Here is a 19,398-nt window from a genome sequence, read left to right on the forward strand (position 1 = left end):
TTACCAAAGCTTGATACGAGTCCAGGTTCGGCTGCACGTTGTTTTTCATTCCAGATGTACACGGTTGGAAACAAGTAACCATTTTTCTAATCCTCGATTAGGAAGAAGGTTTCCTGATCTTGTCCGAGTACAGCCTGGTTCCGAAAAGCCTAAAAAGCATAAACCGGTATCGTTGAGTTTAGCCGGAATTTGGAAGTATAATGCTTCATTCAGCAAAGCCTCCCGTGCTTTGGAGATGCTGTTGCAGTTCAGCTCGCAACCAGCTGGTGGCATAGGTCGTCTGTGAGGCAAATTTGACGACGCAGGGTTGCATGACCGCGTACAAATAGTACGTCACATCTCTTGGAAGTCCAGGTCAAGTGTGCTCATTCCGAATTCAGAGGATGGAGCGCTTTACCATGCAGCCATTATCAACTATTGATCTTCTCTCAACTGAGCTCTTTCAGCTCCATTACAAGAATGCCTCACGAAAAGAACGTCTGGAGCTTTCTTACCTGCGAGCCAGGGCCATTGCCAAACATTGGGGTCAGTCAAACCCAAACGTAAGCTTCCAGGCTAATGTGGTCTAGCATTGACCTTGGACGACGTCGTTCGTGTTTCACCAAAGTCCCAGCGTGCTCACATGGATGGTATCATCGTACGGGATCCGGTCGCGCACATTAATCTGAGCATACAGTATAACCTCGTCGTGGGCACTCTCGCCACCTATGTGAAGAAAAGACCGGATCTGGAGCCTCTTATCAGGGAGTTTCTTGAGTTTGATATATGGTAAGCCTTGGTTAATACTTGTGTAGACTCTTGCTCAAGTATGTCTTGTCTGCAGTGGGGCTTTCATGCTAAACGAAGTTGGTCATGGGTGTGATGCAAGAAATCTCGAGACTACTGCCTCATGGGAGTCTGATGGCGGATTCAATCTGAACACCCCGAACCGGAACGCGGCCAAGTATGTGAAACATGGCAGCAACGGAAAATGCGAATGCTAAGAGGAACAGGTTCATGCCACCATCCATGCCGATGGCGGGAATTCCTCGAGTTGCACTGGTCATGGCACGCCTTCTCGTCGAAGGAGAAGATCGAGGGATTCGACCCTTCGTGGTTCCCATCAACGACGGTTATCGGATGTGCCAAGGTGTCAAGTCATGGCAAGTGTCCATCAAATGCCTAGAAGTTTAACCGTTGTCTAACTTCTTCAGGCTTCTTCCGCCAATTGGCTGCGGCGAAATGCTTGATCATAGCCTGACGACCTTTGATAATGTGCGTCTAGAAGCAAGTGCTATGCTTGGAGACCTGGTCAAGCCTGGAAATCTGCGTGCTCAATTCCTGTTCGCTATTAGCCAACTCCGGCTTGGATCCCTAGCCCTGAGTCTATGGACTATCCCTTTCTTGAAATGTGCTGCGTTTATTGCAGGAAAGTACAGTCAGCAGCGTACAGTCCAGGAGGGTGTTCAGGGAGAAAGGGTCCCGATTCTCAGCTTCAGGACTCAGCAGCTGCCAATCGCGCGTGCCTTGGCCCACGTTGCCGTCATGGAACCGCTAGTGGAGTGGGTAGTGTCCCAGCAGAACAATTCGTCCCTCGGCATTATGTCTAGGCATGCACTCAGTGCGGCGCTCAAGTCCCTGTTCGTATTCAATGGACAAGAAAGCCTCAGTGCTTTAGTCGAGAGAAGTGGTGCGCAGGGGATGTTTCCCGAGAATCAGATGGCAAATGTGGAGGTACGCTGTTCTGACTGCTCGATTGCCCAGGCCGTTATATTGACATAGGTCAGTCTCTGACACGATGTACGAGCATCGCAGAAGGAGAGCTTCTTGTTCTTTGCATCCGTAAGTCACGTTTGACCTATCGAACCATTGGGTATGATCCCGTCTGACCTATTATTAGGTCATGCCACAGAGATCCTGCTCGAACGTTGTGAGATCCCCGAAGCAGAAAACCCCACGTCGTTGTTGGCTAAACATGAGAGCGGTCTCATTGCTGAGTTACGGGAGCTGCTCAAAACCTTCAAGGGTCACAGAAGTCCTGAGTACAACAAGTTCATCCTGCCTCGATGTCGACCAATGATGCTGGCAATCGGACAGCGCATGGCTTTTGAGATTGCTGCCAAGCGGGGGGTTGACGGTGACTTGTTGGCCATGTATGAGTCGGAAGCGGTGAGAAGCGACTCCAGCTGGTACGTGGAGTGTTTGGAGCTGAGCAGAGCTGCCCAGTATGAGATGGAGAGTACAGCATGCGATGCTGTCATGTCACAACTTAACAGGCATCTCGATGATCTTGGCATTGAGCCGTACTGCACGGCTCCGATGCTGTCAGGCGCCAAGTGGGACGACTTCGTCAATGTCGCTCGCACATTCACTGCGAAGGCGGACGGGAGGGCAGCAGTCTTCCACCCGAGGCTTTAGGGATAGAGGTCATTGTAGAATACAGAAAAGGTGATTTCTCACTTAATCAAACATGAAAATGAATGGGAGATGTAGATTAGTAGAAACTGACATGGCTGTTGTGTGGTTGTGGTTGTTGTTGTTGTCGATGGGTCGACCGCACGAAGAAAGAGGGCTTGGCGGACGGAATGACGGCCTGACAGCCTGACAGCCTGAGGATCGTGACCCACGTATGACGTTGATGGCTGGGCCCGACCGTCGCTCGCGCTCTCTCTCTCTCTCTCTCTCTCTCTCCAACCCTTCGTTCCCTTCCATACTTATTAGCCCTTCTCTGTTCCTGATCCCTTCTTCTCCAACCAGCCTATCCCCAAGTTTTCCTGTTGCAATCTAGCTTGAACCAAACCACACTCGATACTTCACATTAGACATCGCCCACAATGACCGTCGGATCCTTCTCCTCTCCCGTCAACTTCACACTCCCCTCCTCCAGCTCGGGGTCTTCGATCAGGAAACCGATCAAGACAGTATCCAAGCCTTGCTTTGGCTGTGATTGTGGTGACGAGGAATGCGACTGCTGTATCTGTACCGTGATGTGGTATGCTGTTTTGACCCAGAGGATCATGACTGGAATATACAACTAACAGACACACATAGAACTAGCGTTTACACTTATCCCGCTATTGCACAAGCACTAGTATATATTGCTGCGCCACAAATACTCCTAGCATAGCGACCGACCTCCTTTCAACGAATAGCAACACAACTATCTGTCCGGTCTTTCGAATCGTGTGTGGTGTATTCGGGTGTATGGGTAACAGATTGACGTTTGATGACATGATGCTTTTTTCCCTGTCTTGATATCCCTTCATTGATGGTTCAACATAGCGTATAATTGTTTTCATTTTCTGAATCAAAGGCTTCTTTTTCTCAATGGTTCCAGTCTCGTTCTCTTATGTAATGGAGCCACGGCCCAGCAGTTCTCATGTTCGCTGATAGGACAGAAACAACGAGAAAGAAGAACAGGTCGAGCCACCACATTATCGGGCGTCGAAGTAAGTAAAAAACAGATGCTCATGCCATTTTCTGGACGTTTTGACATCCATTTCAGTTGACAGACCAGATCTCCGAGGCCTCTGCGAGAGCTCCAATCATATTCATGAGTTTATCAACAATCGCAAAGTTGGTCACTTTCCAGCCTTTCGAGTTCCCCGACGCCGGTGAGCCCAGCACCGCCACACACGTTGGCCAGCATTCCAAGGCAGGGATCGGTGACCACCGCAAACACTGGGGCCTAAAGATAGCAACAACCCGAGGTCATTGACTGCTATCGGGTGAAAGGCCAGATGTAACCTCATGGCTGATGCGCCTCAAAGTCAAGCCACACATAAGCGCTTGGAGGTCAAGTATGGCGAGCTACGCGAAGCTAACGGCAGGCTAACCGGGCCAGCGTCTCGACTACTGCACCTCTCCAGGTATAAATCCAATCCAGGCACTATCGCCCCTTGCTAGCTTTGCATGTCAGAGAAAATTGGTCCCTATCACGAGCGAAGGTATTTGGAAAGAGTCATGTACCGACAGGGGTACAGCCTCACACGCTACACTTGCGTTACCCCTCACGGCTGAAGTCAGCTCTCAGAATGGTTGAAGCCGAGCGGAGGTGCTATATAAGTGACAACATGGCTATACTTTGGATCAGTATCATCATCTGTCGCCAATCTTCGAGGCCTAGCATTCAGCAATGTCGACTTGGTTGCCTTTTGTTGTTACCCACGTGAGAGGTTATTTCGGGGACAAGAATCCTGTTCATGATGACCAGACAAAGTCTCGCTTGCCATCAGAAACCCAGATTGATTTGGTCGTCAACACCCCTCGAGAAGCATTTGACGGACCACAAGGAGAATCTCCAGCCGCAATCCCGACACGCAGGGGTCATTCAAACCCAATCAACGATCAAACATGGCAGAATTGGGTAAAGCAAGAGACCGGTCGTTCTTACAAAACGCCTGAAATGCCAACTGAGCCGCATGGCACTTTCTACCAGAGTCAGGAGTCCTATGGACTGCCATCCCCGAACGACAGCATCAGTGAAGAGGGAGAAACCCTAGTGCCCTCGGATTTAGAGTGCAACTCCGATACAGAAGAAGCCGATGTGATCCAAGTGAAACATCTCAATCAGGACGAAATTATCAAGAAAATGATCGAAGCACTAAGCAGAAAGTGTGACAATCAGCCGGGGTATGTGTACACGTTCTATGACCCAAATCCAGAGTCCGAAACCAGCAGCATTGTGAAGGTCGGCCAAGCGATCGATCCCGTTAAACGAAGAGGGCAACACAAAAGTCGTTGCGAGCGCACAAACTGGGAATTGAACCATGCCGGCTCCTTCAGAGGGTACCAATGTGTGGAGCGACTGGTCTTGATCGAACTACACAACCTGCAATCTGACGATGTCTGCAAGTGTGGAACGAGGCACAGAGAGTACTTCAAGGCTGACGAAACAGATGCGTCTGCACTCATTAAATCTTGGCAGACCTGGCTGCAAACGTATGAGCCATATACCAGTACAGGGGTGTTGAAGACTGTCTGGAAAGACCGACTGGACTTGTTCGGAAGCCAGTCTTCGAAGCTTTTCTTGTGCAAAACGTGCGAGACCAACCGGACTGCCACACCAGACCCGAACAAAATAGACTGTTGTATTCGAGCAGGATGGGAAGCATGGGCCAATCCAACATCGGCGACGTACAAATACCAATCCGTCCTTGCTCTAATAAAGGACACCCGCGCGTCTCACTCCTTGACAAAGCTCGCTAGGTGCCTTTTGGCAATCATCTGTCTGAGGCTTCTCATTCCCGCCATATTGCATTACTTTCCACTCATCCCAGCATCGTCAAACGCAATATTCAAGGCGTATGCACTATCATCGGCGCTCGGAGTAGTCTTTGACCTTGGCGTCTCTGCTATCTTGCTCCTTTGGATATCATTCGGGCCGAACCGCGAGATAGCCCCGATTGAAGGGACCAAAGCATCCAAGTCCCCTCGCAAAGAGAGTAAAGCCAGAGCAGATTCAGTCAAGGAGTCATGCACTACCCCGACTAAGTCTCCTAGGAAGAAAGCCGCGGACAAAATGCCGCCGTCGACTCCAAAGAGAACCGATACTAAGACACCTAGGTCTTCTCCAGCTCTTCAGGAAGGGAAGGAAGTCAGAGTGAGGCCAGGTCAAGAGCCATCCGTTACTCCGACCAAGACTTCTAAGACCAGAAGTGTTGGCAGAAGATCGAAAAAGGTATCGGATAGTCCCCCGACAGTTGGGAATGAGACAACAGCCACCAATGTCAGCAGTAACATGACACCTCCGCACCAGTCGGCAATGACTTGGCCTATAGATACCTCGACTTCCCCTGCACTTGCCAAGATAATTGAGAGCTCATTGGACTCCAATCCAGTCAGGTAGTGGGCAACAAATCGGCCGTGCCATACTGGATTTTTGTGAATGCCGTTCTATGGACAAGACCTCACTATATGTATAAGCTTGTTTGTACGGAGTACAGGGTCCATTGGATGACCTATATCTTCTACTGTTTTCTGTTTTGAGGCAGAATGATCTGCAGCTGTTTGTGATGACTTTTCCGCGGTTAGTCTTGGCATGACTCTTTCTTGGTTGTCTCCGCACCCTCATTCCCATGTTCCATTCGAGGGTCGAGACCCTCGCGTTTCTTTATTAGCGCTCTTATTGACTAACAAGTGGAACAAACTCGGGTATACATCGGCGTGACTCATTCTGATCCATCTACAAGTACGACCTTGTTTTATTGGAATCTATGGCCTCGACCACTAAAAGTTTCCCAAACCTCGGCCAACACACTTCAGTATCCGTACAGCAACAGCAAGCACCATGACCGTTGCACCCGCATCCTCCAGTATAGACCTGATCGGCAACACGCCGGTGGTCCGCCTCCGCAAAGTCGTCCCCGACAACCATGCCGACATCTTCCTCAAAATCGAAACCGGCAACCCCACCGGCTCGCACAAAGATCGAATGGCGCGGTCGATGATCGAGGAGGCCGAGCGACGGGGAGACCTCCGACCCGGAATGACCGTAGTCGAAGCCACAGGAGGGAGCACCGGCTCCGCGCTCGCCTTCATCTGCGCCGTCAAGGGCTACAAGTTCCTGGTGGTCTCGTCCGACGCCTTCGCCACGGAAAAGATCCGGACGATGCGTGCCCTGGGCGCAGAGGTTGAGCTCATCCACAGTCCCTCAGGCCAGATCTCGCCCGATCTGGTCCCATCCATGATGCGACGCGCACAAGAGATCGTCGACACCGGCGATAACTACTTCTACACAAACCAGGCCACCAACCACGACGCTCTGATCGGCTACGAGGGCATCGGCAGAGAGTTACTTCAGCAGTTTCCCAACGGGATCGATGCCTTCTGCGGCGCTGTGGGCGGAGCGGGCATGGCGATGGCCGTCTCCAAGGTCTTGAAGGCCCAATGGCCCCAGACGCGCGTGGTCGTGCTGGAGCCGGCGTCTTCCCCTGTCATCACCGAAGGTCGCGCTGGCACGCACCAGGTGGATGGGATTGGTCTCGGGTACATGCCCGCGCACTTGAATCGAGAGCTCTATGACGAGGCGCGCGGCATACCGGAGGAAGACGCCCGTGCGATGTGTCGGCGTTTGGCGAGAGAAGAGGGCTTGTTGGTGGGCACGTCGACGGGGTTGAATGTTGTCGCCGCTATTGCACTAGCTAAAGAGCTAGGGCCGGGCAAGACGGTCGTCACGGTCGCTTGTGATACTGGATTTAAGTACATGAGTGGCGGTCTTTTCGCCGAGAATTAAGCATCGATAGATTGCAGCATCATTCTCAAATCGATAGATTGGCTCGGAGTTCTGGACATCTGATTCTTAGAAAACGCTGGCGTGGGCTAGGAGCTACAGGGATAGAATAGCACAGTGCTATTGCGGTTAATTGGACTGTTCGTCTACTCTTCTTTGAATTTAGCCTGGCACTGTTTATATTAATCATCGTTTGAATTATTCCCAAAAAGTTTCGTATGGCTTTGGGTACAATTCATATACATTGAGGATTTTTGTATGCAATCGCGTGCAGTCGGAAATAGATGGCCGAGCTCCCAAGTCGCAGTCCGCTTACAAAAGCACACAAGGCAGCGAAAACTCGCCACGAGGAGATTTGTCAGCGGCAACCGTCGGAAGTCCCTGTTTCCTCATCCGATCTTCTGTGGTTGTGCAACCTTTTCTTCTAGCATATCAACCCCCTATAGATTGCTACAACATCTATAGGCTGCTTTAAGCATCCATAACAACTTGCTAAATGTATCCTTCGCCGACTTCGGCAGAGAAGTCTGACGAAGAGACCCGGAGGCCTAGGAAACGTATCGCGAGGGCCTGCGACTCGTGCTTCAAAAGAAAGGTCTGCCTCGCCACCTGGACTGTACTTTCTGGTCTCTGACATCCTGTAGATCAAATGTGACGGCGCACAGCCGCAATGTAACTGGTGTAGCCATCATGACATTCCGTGCAAGTTTGAAAGGGTGACCGTGAGGAAGCGGAAGATCGCCAAACCTGTAAGGGGGTATGCATGGCCACCGAATCCACAAGAAACCCATTTGAGCCGTGGGGATCTAATTGATCGTAGGAATGCTAGTCCAGGAGAATCATCGGATCTAGCCGAGCGAATCGAGCGGATAGAGAAGCTCTTGGGCAGCAAGTTGATAAACGAGCCGGGTTCGTTTGATTGAACAAAGCGCTTGTCTTCGTGGACTGATCTTAAGCAGCCTTTGCCGTAAGAGACGACAATTTTCAGATTCGTGCACCAAGCAGTGCTCCCGACATATCCTCTGAGGCGTCACCTACGCCTTACAAGCAGAACTCGGGCTCGTCATCGGTGGCCTTGCACTTTGCAGGGCGCGAGCTCGGTGTGTTCAACCTGTTCACCGGTATTCCCTTGCTGCTACCGGAGGGAAGGCAATGGGTTCAAGCAAAGACGGGCCAGAATGTCTCATTCAGCAGGCTAGTCAGTTCTGTTAAGACCCCGTGGGAACGACAGAGAGCGTTCAATTACGATGCTCTGATGATGGCCTCCACCACAGAGAACGCATTCGAGCTCCCAGAACGGCACATTGTCGAGAGCTACTTCAACATGTTCTCCTCGTCGCTGATGCGGCTGATCTTCCCAGTCTTAGATCCGGTCCTGTACAGGGAAACCATTAATGCAGCATACGAGCAGCCACATGGCCTAATCTCACATGAGAGGGCAAGCGTTCGAGCTTCTATCTTTGCATTCGTGGCTTTTGCAAGTCTCATACCGCCCCCTGAGTATGAACTACAAAGAGGGTTGGCTCCCATAGATAACGAGGCTTATATTGTCAAGGCGCAGTATTTTGTGCCTCAAATCCTGCAAGAAACCAGTTCTCTGGAAGGACTGCAAGTGATTACTATGCTGGTAAGTCCACGCCTTCAGGATTGTGCATTCTGCTTCTCCCATCACCTACCCAAGCAAGCGATGCTGCCAATGTGTCTCTCGCTGTTATTTGCTGCTTATTAAGGAGACAAGGCGTGCATGTAGTTTGCTAATCTATACGTAGGCAGTGTACGAGCTTGTGACCGGTAACCTACAATCCGCAAACTACTACGGCGGGCTAGCCGCTCGCATGATCTTCATACTTGGCGGTCATACGGCCTTCTGCTATTCGCCCGAATACCTGGCGTCACTACCGGACGAGACCAGCGTGCGCACCCAGCAGCACATCCGGCGCATCTTCTGGCTCTGCTACACGTTCGAGAAGGACGTCTCGCTGCGGACGGGGCAGCCGCAGACCTTCAGCGACGACAACTGCGACCTGACCTTGCCCCCAAACTACATGGACGTCCTGCATGCGCATGGCGTCGATTGCATGCAGCCCATCCGCAAGACGGACGAGGATCCGCTCTACCCGGTGGACATCCGGCTCAGCATCATCAAGTCGCGGGCGTACAGCGCGCTGTACTCGTTCCGGGCGCTCAAGAAGACGGACGCGGAGCTCCTGAAGGAGATCCGCGAGCTGGACGACGAGCTCGAGCGCTGGCGGCTCTCGATCCCGCAGCAGTGGCGCCCCACGCTCTCCTTCTCCCAGGAGACCCCGGACCCGGACGCCAACATGCACAAGGTGATGCTGCGGCTGAACTACCACCTGTGCATGACCATCATCCACCAGGCCAGCAGCCGCTGCCAGTCCTGGACGAAGGACCAGTTCGGCATCATGGACGGCGTGAACTCCAGCCTGGCCCTCTCGGTGGAAGCGAGCCGCTCCACCTTGCTGTATCTCCAGGCGTCGGAACATGTTCTGGTCGCGGGCATATTCTGGTTAGTTTCGTCCCTTCCCCTGCCCAAAAAAAGCCCGGTCTCTCTTTGCCCCTGTCTCTTTTACTTCTCCAGTCAGCATTCGGCGCTAAAAGCAATTCCTAACCCCCCAACAGGACCCTCATCTTCTACCCCATGTCCGCCCTCCTCGCCATCTTCTGCAACATCCTCCAGAACCCCACCGACCCGCAGGCCACCAAGGACCTGGGCCTCCTCAAGACGGCCAAGGGCATGATGGAGCGGATCTTCCTGCGCCAGCCCGCCTCCGTCAACGAGATCGTGCACATCAAGATGGTCGCCGATTTCGTCACGGAGCTGTATCGACTCGCCAGCTGCGCGATCGAGAAGGCCTGGAATGAGCGGGCCGCTGCGTAATCTCTGAATCTTCCTTTCTCTTCTTTGCTTTTCTTCTTATCTCTTTAAGACATTTCTGTTAGAGAGGCACGGCGTGAGGCGCTGGTTTGCGCGGGTGGGAGTTGCACTGCTGCTTTACTTCACGAGTGTTGTTTTATTGGGTCTATTGTGTAGAGGGTGCTTGTATAGACATGGAGTAGATGTATAGGAACGGAGACTAGAGATTCAAATGGGTTCGGCTATACAAGGTGCGGAGAAACAGTGAACATTCATGCTTCGATTAGGGCATGACACTTGCGGGCATTACATATACGCTGCTACAAGAAGCGAGAAGAGACCTATTACAAGCTACAGGAGACAAGATTTCATATGCAATATCTCATATTCATTGGAGCTATAATCGCCTTATGCTGTAGCAAGGGATCCTGGAAACTGGGACGAGTCAGCAATGCAATCCAAGAAACTTGAATGACAGTGATGGCTTGAACAAGACAAAGACAAGCTTTTGGAAGCTTGTTTTCAGAAGTATGCGAATGAAGGATGCGTGAATTGTAATCAAAAAGTACCAAGTACTCTCAGATGGGGTTGAAACATAAATAGACGCAAATCATCATAGTAGGATTGAGGATGCGGGAGGGTGTTCTGGTAGAACTTACCATTAGTGCTGTCAACAAGAGTCGATGGGTTGAAATTGTTCATTCGATTGCATTGCTGAGGTAGGCCATCATAAAGCCTTGACAAAGGAGGTATCATAAAGAATCACGGCGGGAGAAAAAATGAGGAGGAATTTAAAGGCGCGGGATTAGTGCGACACGTGATTACACGAGGAACAATGACGGCCCGGGGTTGATGTGGGTAGCTCCGCGCAGCGCGAGGAGCAGGTCGCGCCGGCCGGCATAACCTGAAGTTCTCGGTGGAAATCTGGGGGCTTTGACCATTAGTCTTGGATTATGATCATTTCGCCAGTTTGTCCCTCATTGGAGCTGGTTTGGGGTTAATTCGCGCTCTTGTAGCACAGTAACGCCAAGCTGCGGAACGTAGAATGCTGAAGAGCAATCTTGAAGACAATGCTCAGCTACTGATCTTCTCGTCCAAGAGATCCCAGATCATTTTTGCGTCCTCAACGGCTTGCTCGTCCGTGGCCAGACTTTGTTTGTCATCCTTGTCGGCCTGCGCTGACGCTTGCGCAGCTTGGCCGTCCGCCTCGAGCCGCTCCAGAACTCCAGTAATTTCTGTCTTGAGCTTGTCCATTTCTTCGATCTCCTGCTTCGTTCGGTTCAGTTGTTCCTCCATCATCATGATCAGCGACTCGCGAGCCTGGTGCGGCCGGTAGAGGTTCAGGAGGTGGTGGGCGTTGATGAACAGGTTGCGCAGGTCTTCCACCTTGGCCTCGAACTGCTCCGGAGCGACCGAGAGGATGCCGACGAATTCTAGGAAGTTCAATAGGAGGGACTTGCTGATTTTGAGCAGATAGTATGCGTGGTTCAACGGTCGTGTTGGTTCGGATGGTGTTTGTTGATCGCTCTCGGCAGGCGGGGTGGAGGGGTAGAGCTGTGTGATTCCTTGCTCTTGGAGCGATGGTAGCGCTGTTGACAGCTAGATGGATATGAGTAGCAGGCCCATTATCTGCGGGGGGTAGAAGGACTAACACTTTGAAGCTCCCCGAAAACGCTGTAATGTCCGGACGTCGGGATTGCTGGTGGTACGAGAAATCGTAGCTCGGGAGGAAGATCCAGTTCGCGGAGTTCAGCTGGCGTCCATTTCTTCTTCCGAGGCTTGCCATCCTCGCCTTTGGAAGCTTCTTTCTTGATTTGTTCCAGTCTCTTGATGTTGTCGGGGGTGAAGTGCTTCCATAACGGTGGGGGCGGAGCGAAGGCCGTCGTAAGAGTCCGTGGTTGCCCTGCTTCAGCCATTCTAACGGTGAGGTATCCAATCGCAGGGACAATTGTCAAAGGTTCACTTGTTTCGACGATTGCGTCTGGGACTCAGATGGAGCGGAAGAGTCAAGTTGGATTGAGGCGGCGGAGTGCGGAGACCGGGCGGAGTTGGTCCGTGCTCAGCAGGTGGCCAGCGCGGCCATTTTCCATCTCCGCTTCGCTGATCCTCCTCTTTGATTTATTTCCATAACACCCACCCTCTCCGGCGCTGACGTTTTGCCGGCCTTGCAAGGCCTCTTTTTATCTAGTTGCATGCTTTGAATATGCCTCGCAATGGTTTTGCTGCTGGTACAGCATCCCCTCTTACTCACCAGAGCGAATTAACCGGCTCGATGTCTCGTCTATATCAGCAATCGTACCCTGTGCTGGACACTATCGCGCTGGCGTGTATTATCGGTTTTTGGATTTTGGTAGGTACACGCTTCGCTCCGGTAACTACCTTGTTGAAGGCTAACTTGATTGCGCATGTGTAGATACAACTATTTGTGACTCCCTTCCACCGCATGTTCTCCTTGGACAACAAGGCAATCCAGTATCCTTTCGCCGTCGTCGAGAGAGTCCCTGTCGGTAGGATCTGCCATACTCCCAAGCGATAGCTATGCTCGCGTGCTCACTACTGGCATCTAGTCTGGTCCATTGTCTACGCCGGAGTCATTCCATTCCTGATCCTCCTCGTTTGGGCTGCGACCTTCCGACCCTCCCCTCACAAAGTTCAAGTCACCCTGCTGGGCTTCCTGATCGCTGTCATGTTGACATCACTCATTACCGATATAATTAAGAACTCTGTTGGTCGACCGCGACCGGATCTGATTTCGCGCTGCCTTCCTAAGAAGGGAACCCCGGCAGAGTCGTTGGTCGCATGGACTGTGTGCACGCAGGCAAGCGAACACATTCTTCAAGAAGGATGGAGAAGCTTTCCCAGCGGACACAGCAGTTTCTCTTTCGCTGGCTTGGGATACCTGACACTGTAAGCTTCTCAACGCTTCATCATATCATGAAAGGCTGCTGAACAGTCTTGGATCATAGGTTCCTGTGCGGCCAGATGCGCATCTTCCGACCCAGGACCGACCTATGCCGTTGTCTGGTGGCATTCGTACCGCTCTTGTGCGCGCTTATGATTGCAATTTCCCGCTTGGACGACTACCGCCATGACGTCTACGATGTCACATGCGGCTCAATCCTTGGATTCTTTGTGGGCCAATTCTCGTACCGCCGCTATTTCCCACCACTGCGCTCAGTCACATGCGACGAGCCCTACGGGAGAGATGAGATATCAGGCTCTGACGGCTTTTCCAAAGTTGCGGACGATGAAGAACAACAGATAGGATCGACCTCGCGCCAATGGGAGGCTAGAGAGGAGTCGTATGCGCTTGCCGAGGCGACGTCGCCTCGTGCCCGGTAGTCTTACTCTTTCTACTTGCTTTTTTCGTCGTCGTCTTCTGTGATACCCTAGAGCTATGTAGGGGCGGTACATGGTACTTATTTTGCTTTTTGCTACTCTGATCCTGTCAACCACTGATTTGTATCTGGCATGTTTGGATAAATCCTATTTCAGGTAGTATACATTTTGGAATTGTCTCTTCTCCGCTTGCCCACATTATAACTTGGGTATATCCCTGTATCTTACATTCGTCCATTCTTTCACATCATGGAAATCCATGACTTTGTTGGGACCGCCGAATCTGCCCAGCGTGTCATTCCAATCTCTGTTGGAGGCAATCTCTGGGCTCCACCGAATCAGCTCGTGGACCTTCGCCGGGACCTTATCTTCCATAGCGTCGACGATCAAGCTTCCAATTGAAGGCAGATATTTATAACCTATTGTGATAGTCAGCACTTGCACCCTTTCCAAGGAATCGCGATTCACAAAACCTACCTCTGCCTGAAGCGCCGCAACCCAGGATCAAGGACTTGTGTTGTGGATGGCGATCAATAATAAACTCGCGGTTCGCAGTATCGGCACACCAGCAGATGCGCGCAAAGCTGAATGGGCGATTTGCAAGCTGAGGTACCGTTTCCGCGAGAAGCGCCCGTACTCGCTTTTCGGACTCGAGAGGCACTTGCGTCATCTCGAAGGGAAGGCTCTGCAACTTGCCCTCGGGGGATTGAATCATGTTGGTGTAGCCGGGATGCTCATCGCAGATTTTGATCTCTCCCTTTTCTTCATCCGGCTCGAAGAAGAACCCTTTCTCGATGTTGAAGATAACAGGCATGTTCTTGTAGAGCGGCCGCTCCTCCGGCGTCAGCGCGATGTGAACGAGCGTCCAAGCGGTCGGACGCAGCTGATCTTTGAAGTCCAGGAATTGCCCTGCGTTGGCACCCGCGCAAAGGATCGTTTGATCAGCCCGCCAGATCTTGCCGTCGGCCGTGACGGCGCCCTTGACGTCGTTGTTCTCAAAGATCAGCGTGATCACCTTGCCTGCCGGGCTCCCAGTCACGAATCTCACACCAAGTCTCTGTGCTTCTCTCGCAGCAGCCACGAGAGCATTGCGAGCATGGGCCCAGCCAGCACCGGAGCGGAGGAAAAATCCCTTCCAGCCGGGGAAACCGCCCTTGAGCACCTCGGGTGCGAGACTCTGGAACTGCTCTGGTTGAGTCATTTCGACGAGGTTGGGGTCTGCCTCGGGTCTGACCTTGACACCCAAGCGGCTCAGCCCAGCTGGCGTGCAGGCCGACATCAGCAGGCCCGTGTCGTGGTAGTATGGCTTGAAGAGGGGGTCGTTCAGCCAGCCCTGGAAGGCCTGCTCCCCGAGCATCTCATTCACTTCAATTTCATCCTTTCTGTTGCTATATTGCCCGGAAGAAATGACCTTGTTGACATCGTTTCCAGCCGAGATGGCAGACGGAACGGGGTAGGGGTCTAGGACTGTGACATTCTTGTACCCTCTGCGAGCGAGGTGAAGGGCGGTGGAACAGCCCCAGGTGCCTGCTCCAACAATTAGGATGGAGGAGTCTTTCGTGACCATCGTGGACGTGCGGTGTGGTGGCCTCGGATGCGGTATGTGACGGGGTAAGAGGGCGAATGTGGCGACTATGGAGAGGTTTATGCGGCGAGGAAGAGAACTGCCTCTCGACTTATCGCATTCATAGGTAAGAATGAATGTGATAAGACCAGGCTGGTTCTACTGTCAGACTGACTCTTATAAGGACACAAGACGCCAAGTCGCTGGATCATGAGATGTTGCCATTTTCTGGGTGAACGATAGCCAGGAAGGTCCACGCGATGCTTATCGATAAGAGCGGACATGCCTCCAAGTCTCCAACTCAGCAAGCATAGTTTACCTAAGGTTCCCCGCATTGGACTGTGCAGCGATACGATAAAAGAAAGCTTCCCTGGCTTCTGTCCGGCTGCAGCTCCGATGGGCGGGGCCGCTCCTAATCGCCGACCTCGGCGCAACGAGACTACGACAGAGCATTGATGCGACCAGATCAAAGACTTGGTCTTGCATGGAACGATGGTGTCAATTGTCAGGTGCATGAGGCAAAGTGATAACCCCGGGCTAGACCAACCATCGCTATCATACGAGCTTGGTCGCCCCTGGCCTTGATATGTGTAAAGACCATTGCATCCTGCCAGATATACCCGGGGTTTATCGGTGCCGCTCGCTGTCATTCGTCCGCTTGGACCTTACCTACTTTTCATATGTTGTCGCGTGGCTTGAGGATTGCTTCCAAGTCCGATGGCGCTTCTTAATTTGCTTACCCCGTTCTCGACTCCGCATTAGAGTCCACCCCGTTGAGATCGGCCTCAGCCGCCTTCTTCTATCAGGACAAGCCTCTAATCTACTGATTTCCCTACCGTCTGGCTGCATTGTTTAGTGCGTCATTTAGTGCCTTATCTACTTCTTCGACATGGAATTCTACCGGTCACTCGCTCAAGGCGCCATGTTTGTAGCCGTTGGCTACAAAAGCCGGCGTGGGCATGCCAGAGGATTTGATTTCCTCCAAAGAACAATCTTTGAACAATCTTCGTCTATTTTCTGTCCTCGTTTGCTCTTTGAGGCGATCAGTATATCGCGCTTCGCCTGGCACACGTGCTCTCATGACCCAGATTCAGTCAGAGACGCTGCATAGCGCAGATGTCGAGAACTATGCTGCGGATCCGGTTCCCTCTGGCGATGGCATCTTGAAGAAGCCCTTGAATAGTGCCGATGCCTTGGAGATCGCCATCGGCGAGAGTAGTACCGTTGAATACACCATCGACTCCGACAACTCCCCATACCTGGAGGTACGGGCAAATGTGCCGAATACTGACGACCCCACACTGCCCGTCAACACATTTCGAATGTGGTTCCTCGGCGTTGTTTTCACTCTGGTATGGACTGCCCCCCCCTGAGATCTAGCTTGTATACTAACTGCCATCCAAGATCGGCACTGGTGTGAACCAGTTCTTCTCCATGCGATACCCTAGTGTGACCATCACCTCGCTCGTGGCGCAGCTTATCAGTTATCCGGTGGGGTGTGCCTTCGCGAAGGCTCTACCCATCATGAAGTACAGAATTGGTCGCTGGGAGCTGGATATCAACCCGGACCATCATTTTAATATAAAAGAACATGCGGTGATCACGATCATGTCGAATCTCAGTTTCAATCAATCTTGGGTATGGATTTGAAACTCCTAGGCCGTCTAAACTCCGGTGGTTGCTAACGCTAGCACTCAAACCAGGCCAGTGCGATCATCCAAGCACAGAAAGTGTACCTCAACATGTCGACTCCAGTCGGCTACCAGATTCTACTCTCCCTGACTATGCAACTGTTTGGGCTGGGTCTTGCTGGTCTGACCTATCGGTATATCGTTGAGCCGCCGCAGATGGTATGTTTTACTGGGTGATCCGGGTACCTGACAAGACTGGCTGATGATGATCATCAGATCTGGCCTTCAACACTTGCCAATGTCGCACTTTTCCAAACACTGCACAGTGGGGCTAATCCTATAGCCGACGGCTGGAAGATCTCTCGATACAGGTTCTTTCTGTATGTTTGCATCGGAAGCTTCTGCTGGTATTGGTTTCCTGGTTATATCTTCACGGGACTCAGTACTTTCGCCTTTGTCTGCTGGGCGGCTCCTAGTACGTATGCCACCACTCACTGAACGATAAACCCTACTCATACTAGTTTAGACAACAAAGTATTGAACAACCTATTTGGAATGACGACTGGTCTCGGCTATTTACCCACCACCTTCGACTGGAGCCAAATTGCATACAACACATCGCCGCTGACCATTCCATTCTGGGCCCAGGCCAACGTATTTGCGGGATGGTTCTGCCTCTTCGCCGTGGTAGCGCCCATTCTCTACTACACCAACACCTGGTATACCGCGTACCTGCCTCTGACGAGCTCTGACGCGTACGACAACACCGGCAACCTCTACAACTCGAGCCGTATCCTGGACGAGACCGGCACGTTCGATGAGGCGAAGTACAAAGCGTACAGCCCCATCTTCCTGCCCGTCACCTTCTCGCTCAGCTACGGCGTGGGCTTTGCTGTCTTGAGCTGCCTGATCACGCACGTCCTGCTGCACCATACGAAAGACATCATCAGCACGTTCAAAGGCCAAAGCAAGAAGGATATCCACGCGAGACTCTTGTCCCGGTACCCCGATGTGCCCTGGTGGTGGTATGCGGTGCTCACTGTACGTACAGTACAATGCTATCACTTATGCATGTCGGTCGTCTAACGTGTCCAGGTTGTCATCGTGGGTCTTTCCATCATGACGCAGTACGTGTGGCACACGGGACTCCCCTTCTGGGGTCTATTCATTACGCTAGCTCTGGCAGTGATCTACGTGATCCCTGTCGGGACGGTGTATGCGATTGCCAATCTAAACAGTAACAACTTGACGGGGTTGGGCGAGATTATCTGCGGATACCTTCTTCAGGGGAAGCCCCTTGTGCTGTTGATTTTCAAGGTAAGCAGCTCAGCCAAGGTTGTGGTATCATGCTAATAATATCAGTTCTACGCATACACCGGCTTGAGCCAAGCAATGTACTACGCAGCGGACATGAAGGTACGTCCACCCGTCCTTTCTTCTGGAACCCATCTAACGAAAACCCCATATAGCTAGGCTTATACATGAAAATCCCGCGCCGGACCCTCTTCGTCGCGCAGCTGATCGCCTGCATCCTCGGCACCCTAACCCAGAGTACGGCATCCACCCTCCCAACCGACCCCCTCCTCCCTCAACTAACCCAAGTACAGACGGCGTCCTCCTCTGGATGCTGGGCCACGTCAAAGACGTGTGCTCCGAAGACCAACCCGACAACTTCACCTGCCCGCAGGGCCGAGTCAACTACAACAGCGCCGTCTTCTGGGGAGGTAAGCTCGCTCAAACCCCGAGCCATCAAAACCCCCCTTCTCCCCGGAGAATCGCAAGTACTGATGAAGACACCATGAAAAGCCATCGGTCCTGCGCGCCTCTACAACATCGGAGCCATGTACTCGGGCCTCCTGCATTTCTTCTGGCTGGGCGCGCTCCTCCCGATCCTGACCTTCTTCGCCCGCAAGAAGTACCCCGACTCGAAACTCCTGAAAGCCATCCACTGGCCGATCTTCTTCGCGGGGACGGGCAATCTGCCTCCTGCTGTATGTCCCCCTCCCCTCTGCCCCTATCCGAATCACCATCCCGTCGCGGAAATAACACCAGACTAATCATTGGAGGGTAGACCGGAATCAACTACTCCACCGCCTTCGTGGTGAGTTTCATCTTCAACAAGGTACGTAAGCCATCCATCACCTTTCCATCACCTCTTCATCCCCAGATAAAGCCGAAACGCAACGCACCGCAACGCAACACCACTAACAAAGCCCACGGGTGACAGCTGATCAAGAACCGGCGCCCCCACTGGTGGGCCAAATACAACTACGTGCTCTCGGCGGCGCTGGACTCAGGCGTCGCCGTCGCTGCCATCGTCATCTTCTTCGCCCTGACCCTGCCCGGGTTCACGTTCAGCTGGTGGGGCAACACCGTCAGCGGCGGGACGGTCGACGGCAAGGGGACGCCGTGGTTGGAGCTGCGCGGGAATGAGACGACGTTTGGGCCGCGGGTTTGGGGGTGAGATCTTTTTTTTTTTTTGGTTTTTTGGATCTGCCCGGGGTTGGTTTGGGGTTTGAAGGATTCAACGGGGTATGATGTGGGAAAGGGATGGATCCTTCTAGAAAGGGAGCGAAAAAGGTGTGTCGGAAAGTTGCTCGTGTCGTGCACTACGTACGAGCTAGCCTACCTAGTCCTCTCATGCGAGAGACGATGGCGCTTATAATCCGCGGCAATCGCCCTTCCTGCGACCTTGGTCCGTTCTTCTACTATGCACAAATTTAGAACAGTGGGATTATGACTTGCGCACGAACTAGGAGAAATTTCATTAGTGGAATTG

General features: G+C 52.3%; 8 protein-coding genes across 8 annotated transcripts; 6 read left to right on the top strand and 2 right to left on the bottom strand.

The window, feature by feature from the left end:
• Positions 1-398: 398 nt before the first annotated feature.
• On the top strand, positions 399-2,397 carry BO86DRAFT_303740 (acyl-CoA oxidase; the record flags this gene model as incomplete). The annotated part of the gene is made up of 7 exons (XM_025667587.1): positions 399-525; positions 570-768; positions 824-943; positions 993-1,148; positions 1,194-1,713; positions 1,767-1,821; positions 1,880-2,397. 7 exons carry the CDS (start codon positions 399-401, stop codon positions 2,395-2,397), a joined length of 1,695 nt encoding a protein of 564 aa, XP_025531939.1.
• Positions 2,398-3,923: 1,526 nt separating this feature from the next.
• BO86DRAFT_138698 (uncharacterized protein) lies at positions 3,924-6,048 on the top strand. Its single transcript, XM_025666169.1, has one exon. The coding sequence runs from the start codon at positions 4,115-4,117 to the stop codon at positions 5,825-5,827; it is 1,713 nt and encodes a 570-aa protein (XP_025531940.1). The 5' UTR covers positions 3,924-4,114; the 3' UTR covers positions 5,828-6,048.
• Positions 5,993-7,226, top strand: BO86DRAFT_138729 (PLP-dependent cysteine synthase family protein). The gene is made up of 2 exons (XM_025666170.1): positions 5,993-6,007; positions 6,119-7,226. Exon 2 carries the CDS (start codon positions 6,269-6,271, stop codon positions 7,211-7,213), a length of 945 nt encoding a protein of 314 aa, XP_025531941.1. The 5' UTR covers positions 5,993-6,007; positions 6,119-6,268; the 3' UTR covers positions 7,214-7,226.
• Positions 7,227-7,706: 480 nt separating this feature from the next.
• Positions 7,707-10,109, top strand: BO86DRAFT_302907 (putative C6 transcription factor; the record flags this gene model as incomplete). Its single annotated transcript, XM_025667553.1, has 6 exons — positions 7,707-7,805; positions 7,855-7,967; positions 8,040-8,119; positions 8,185-8,837; positions 8,980-9,737; positions 9,851-10,109. The coding sequence occupies 6 exons, from the start codon at positions 7,707-7,709 to the stop codon at positions 10,107-10,109; spliced, it is 1,962 nt and encodes a 653-aa protein (XP_025531942.1).
• Positions 10,110-11,159: 1,050 nt separating this feature from the next.
• Positions 11,160-12,001, bottom strand: med7 (mediator complex subunit MED7; the record flags this gene model as incomplete). The annotated part of the gene is made up of 2 exons (XM_025673326.1): positions 11,160-11,684; positions 11,738-12,001. 2 exons carry the CDS (start codon positions 11,999-12,001, stop codon positions 11,160-11,162), a joined length of 789 nt encoding a protein of 262 aa, XP_025531943.1.
• Positions 12,002-12,204: 203 nt separating this feature from the next.
• Positions 12,205-13,632, top strand: BO86DRAFT_138743 (phosphatase PAP2 family protein). Its single transcript, XM_025666171.1, has 4 exons — positions 12,205-12,435; positions 12,499-12,592; positions 12,653-12,992; positions 13,052-13,632. The coding sequence occupies exons 1-4, from the start codon at positions 12,289-12,291 to the stop codon at positions 13,425-13,427; spliced, it is 957 nt and encodes a 318-aa protein (XP_025531944.1). The 5' UTR covers positions 12,205-12,288; the 3' UTR covers positions 13,428-13,632.
• Positions 13,538-15,212, bottom strand: BO86DRAFT_385626 (NAD(P)/FAD-dependent oxidoreductase). Its single transcript, XM_025671149.1, has 2 exons — positions 13,902-15,212; positions 13,538-13,843 (listed from the first exon to the last, which is right to left on the bottom strand). The coding sequence occupies exons 1-2, from the start codon at positions 14,989-14,991 to the stop codon at positions 13,623-13,625; spliced, it is 1,311 nt and encodes a 436-aa protein (XP_025531945.1). The 5' UTR covers positions 14,992-15,212; the 3' UTR covers positions 13,538-13,622.
• Positions 15,213-16,067: 855 nt separating this feature from the next.
• Positions 16,068-19,375, top strand: optE (small oligopeptide transporter, OPT family; the record flags this gene model as incomplete). Its single annotated transcript, XM_025669531.1, has 12 exons — positions 16,068-16,340; positions 16,393-16,626; positions 16,692-16,838; positions 16,896-17,094; positions 17,146-17,660; positions 17,715-17,936; positions 17,982-18,035; positions 18,089-18,170; positions 18,227-18,343; positions 18,426-18,610; positions 18,691-18,741; positions 18,847-19,375. The coding sequence occupies 12 exons, from the start codon at positions 16,068-16,070 to the stop codon at positions 19,081-19,083; spliced, it is 2,316 nt and encodes a 771-aa protein (XP_025531946.1). The 3' UTR covers positions 19,084-19,375.
• Between the last annotated feature and the right edge of the window lie 23 nt (positions 19,376-19,398).

The sequence above is a fragment of the Aspergillus japonicus genome, assembly GCF_003184785.1.
Source record: "Aspergillus japonicus CBS 114.51 unplaced genomic scaffold BO86scaffold_4, whole genome shotgun sequence".
Taxonomy (NCBI): Eukaryota; Fungi; Ascomycota; class Eurotiomycetes; order Eurotiales; family Aspergillaceae; genus Aspergillus; species Aspergillus japonicus.

Excerpts from the sequence above, each read along its gene's own strand:
- BO86DRAFT_138743 (XM_025666171.1), top strand. The coding sequence starts at position 12,289 with ATGCCTCGCAATGGTTTTGCTGCTGGTACAGCATCCCCTCTTACTCAC. Across the intron at positions 12,593-12,652 it reads CGTCGAGAGAGTCCCTGTCG|TCTGGTCCATTGTCTACGCC; the intron begins GTAGGATCTGCC and ends ACTGGCATCTAG. Across the intron at positions 12,993-13,051 it reads GGCTTGGGATACCTGACACT|GTTCCTGTGCGGCCAGATGC; the intron begins GTAAGCTTCTCA and ends CTTGGATCATAG.
- BO86DRAFT_385626 (XM_025671149.1), bottom strand. The coding sequence starts at position 14,991 with ATGGTCACGAAAGACTCCTCCATCCTAATTGTTGGAGCAGGCACCTGG. Across the intron at positions 13,844-13,901 it reads TTGCGGCGCTTCAGGCAGAG|GTTATAAATATCTGCCTTCA; the intron begins GTAGGTTTTGTG and ends CTATCACAATAG.
- BO86DRAFT_138729 (XM_025666170.1), top strand. The coding sequence starts at position 6,269 with ATGACCGTTGCACCCGCATCCTCCAGTATAGACCTGATCGGCAACACG.
- BO86DRAFT_138698 (XM_025666169.1), top strand. The coding sequence starts at position 4,115 with ATGTCGACTTGGTTGCCTTTTGTTGTTACCCACGTGAGAGGTTATTTC.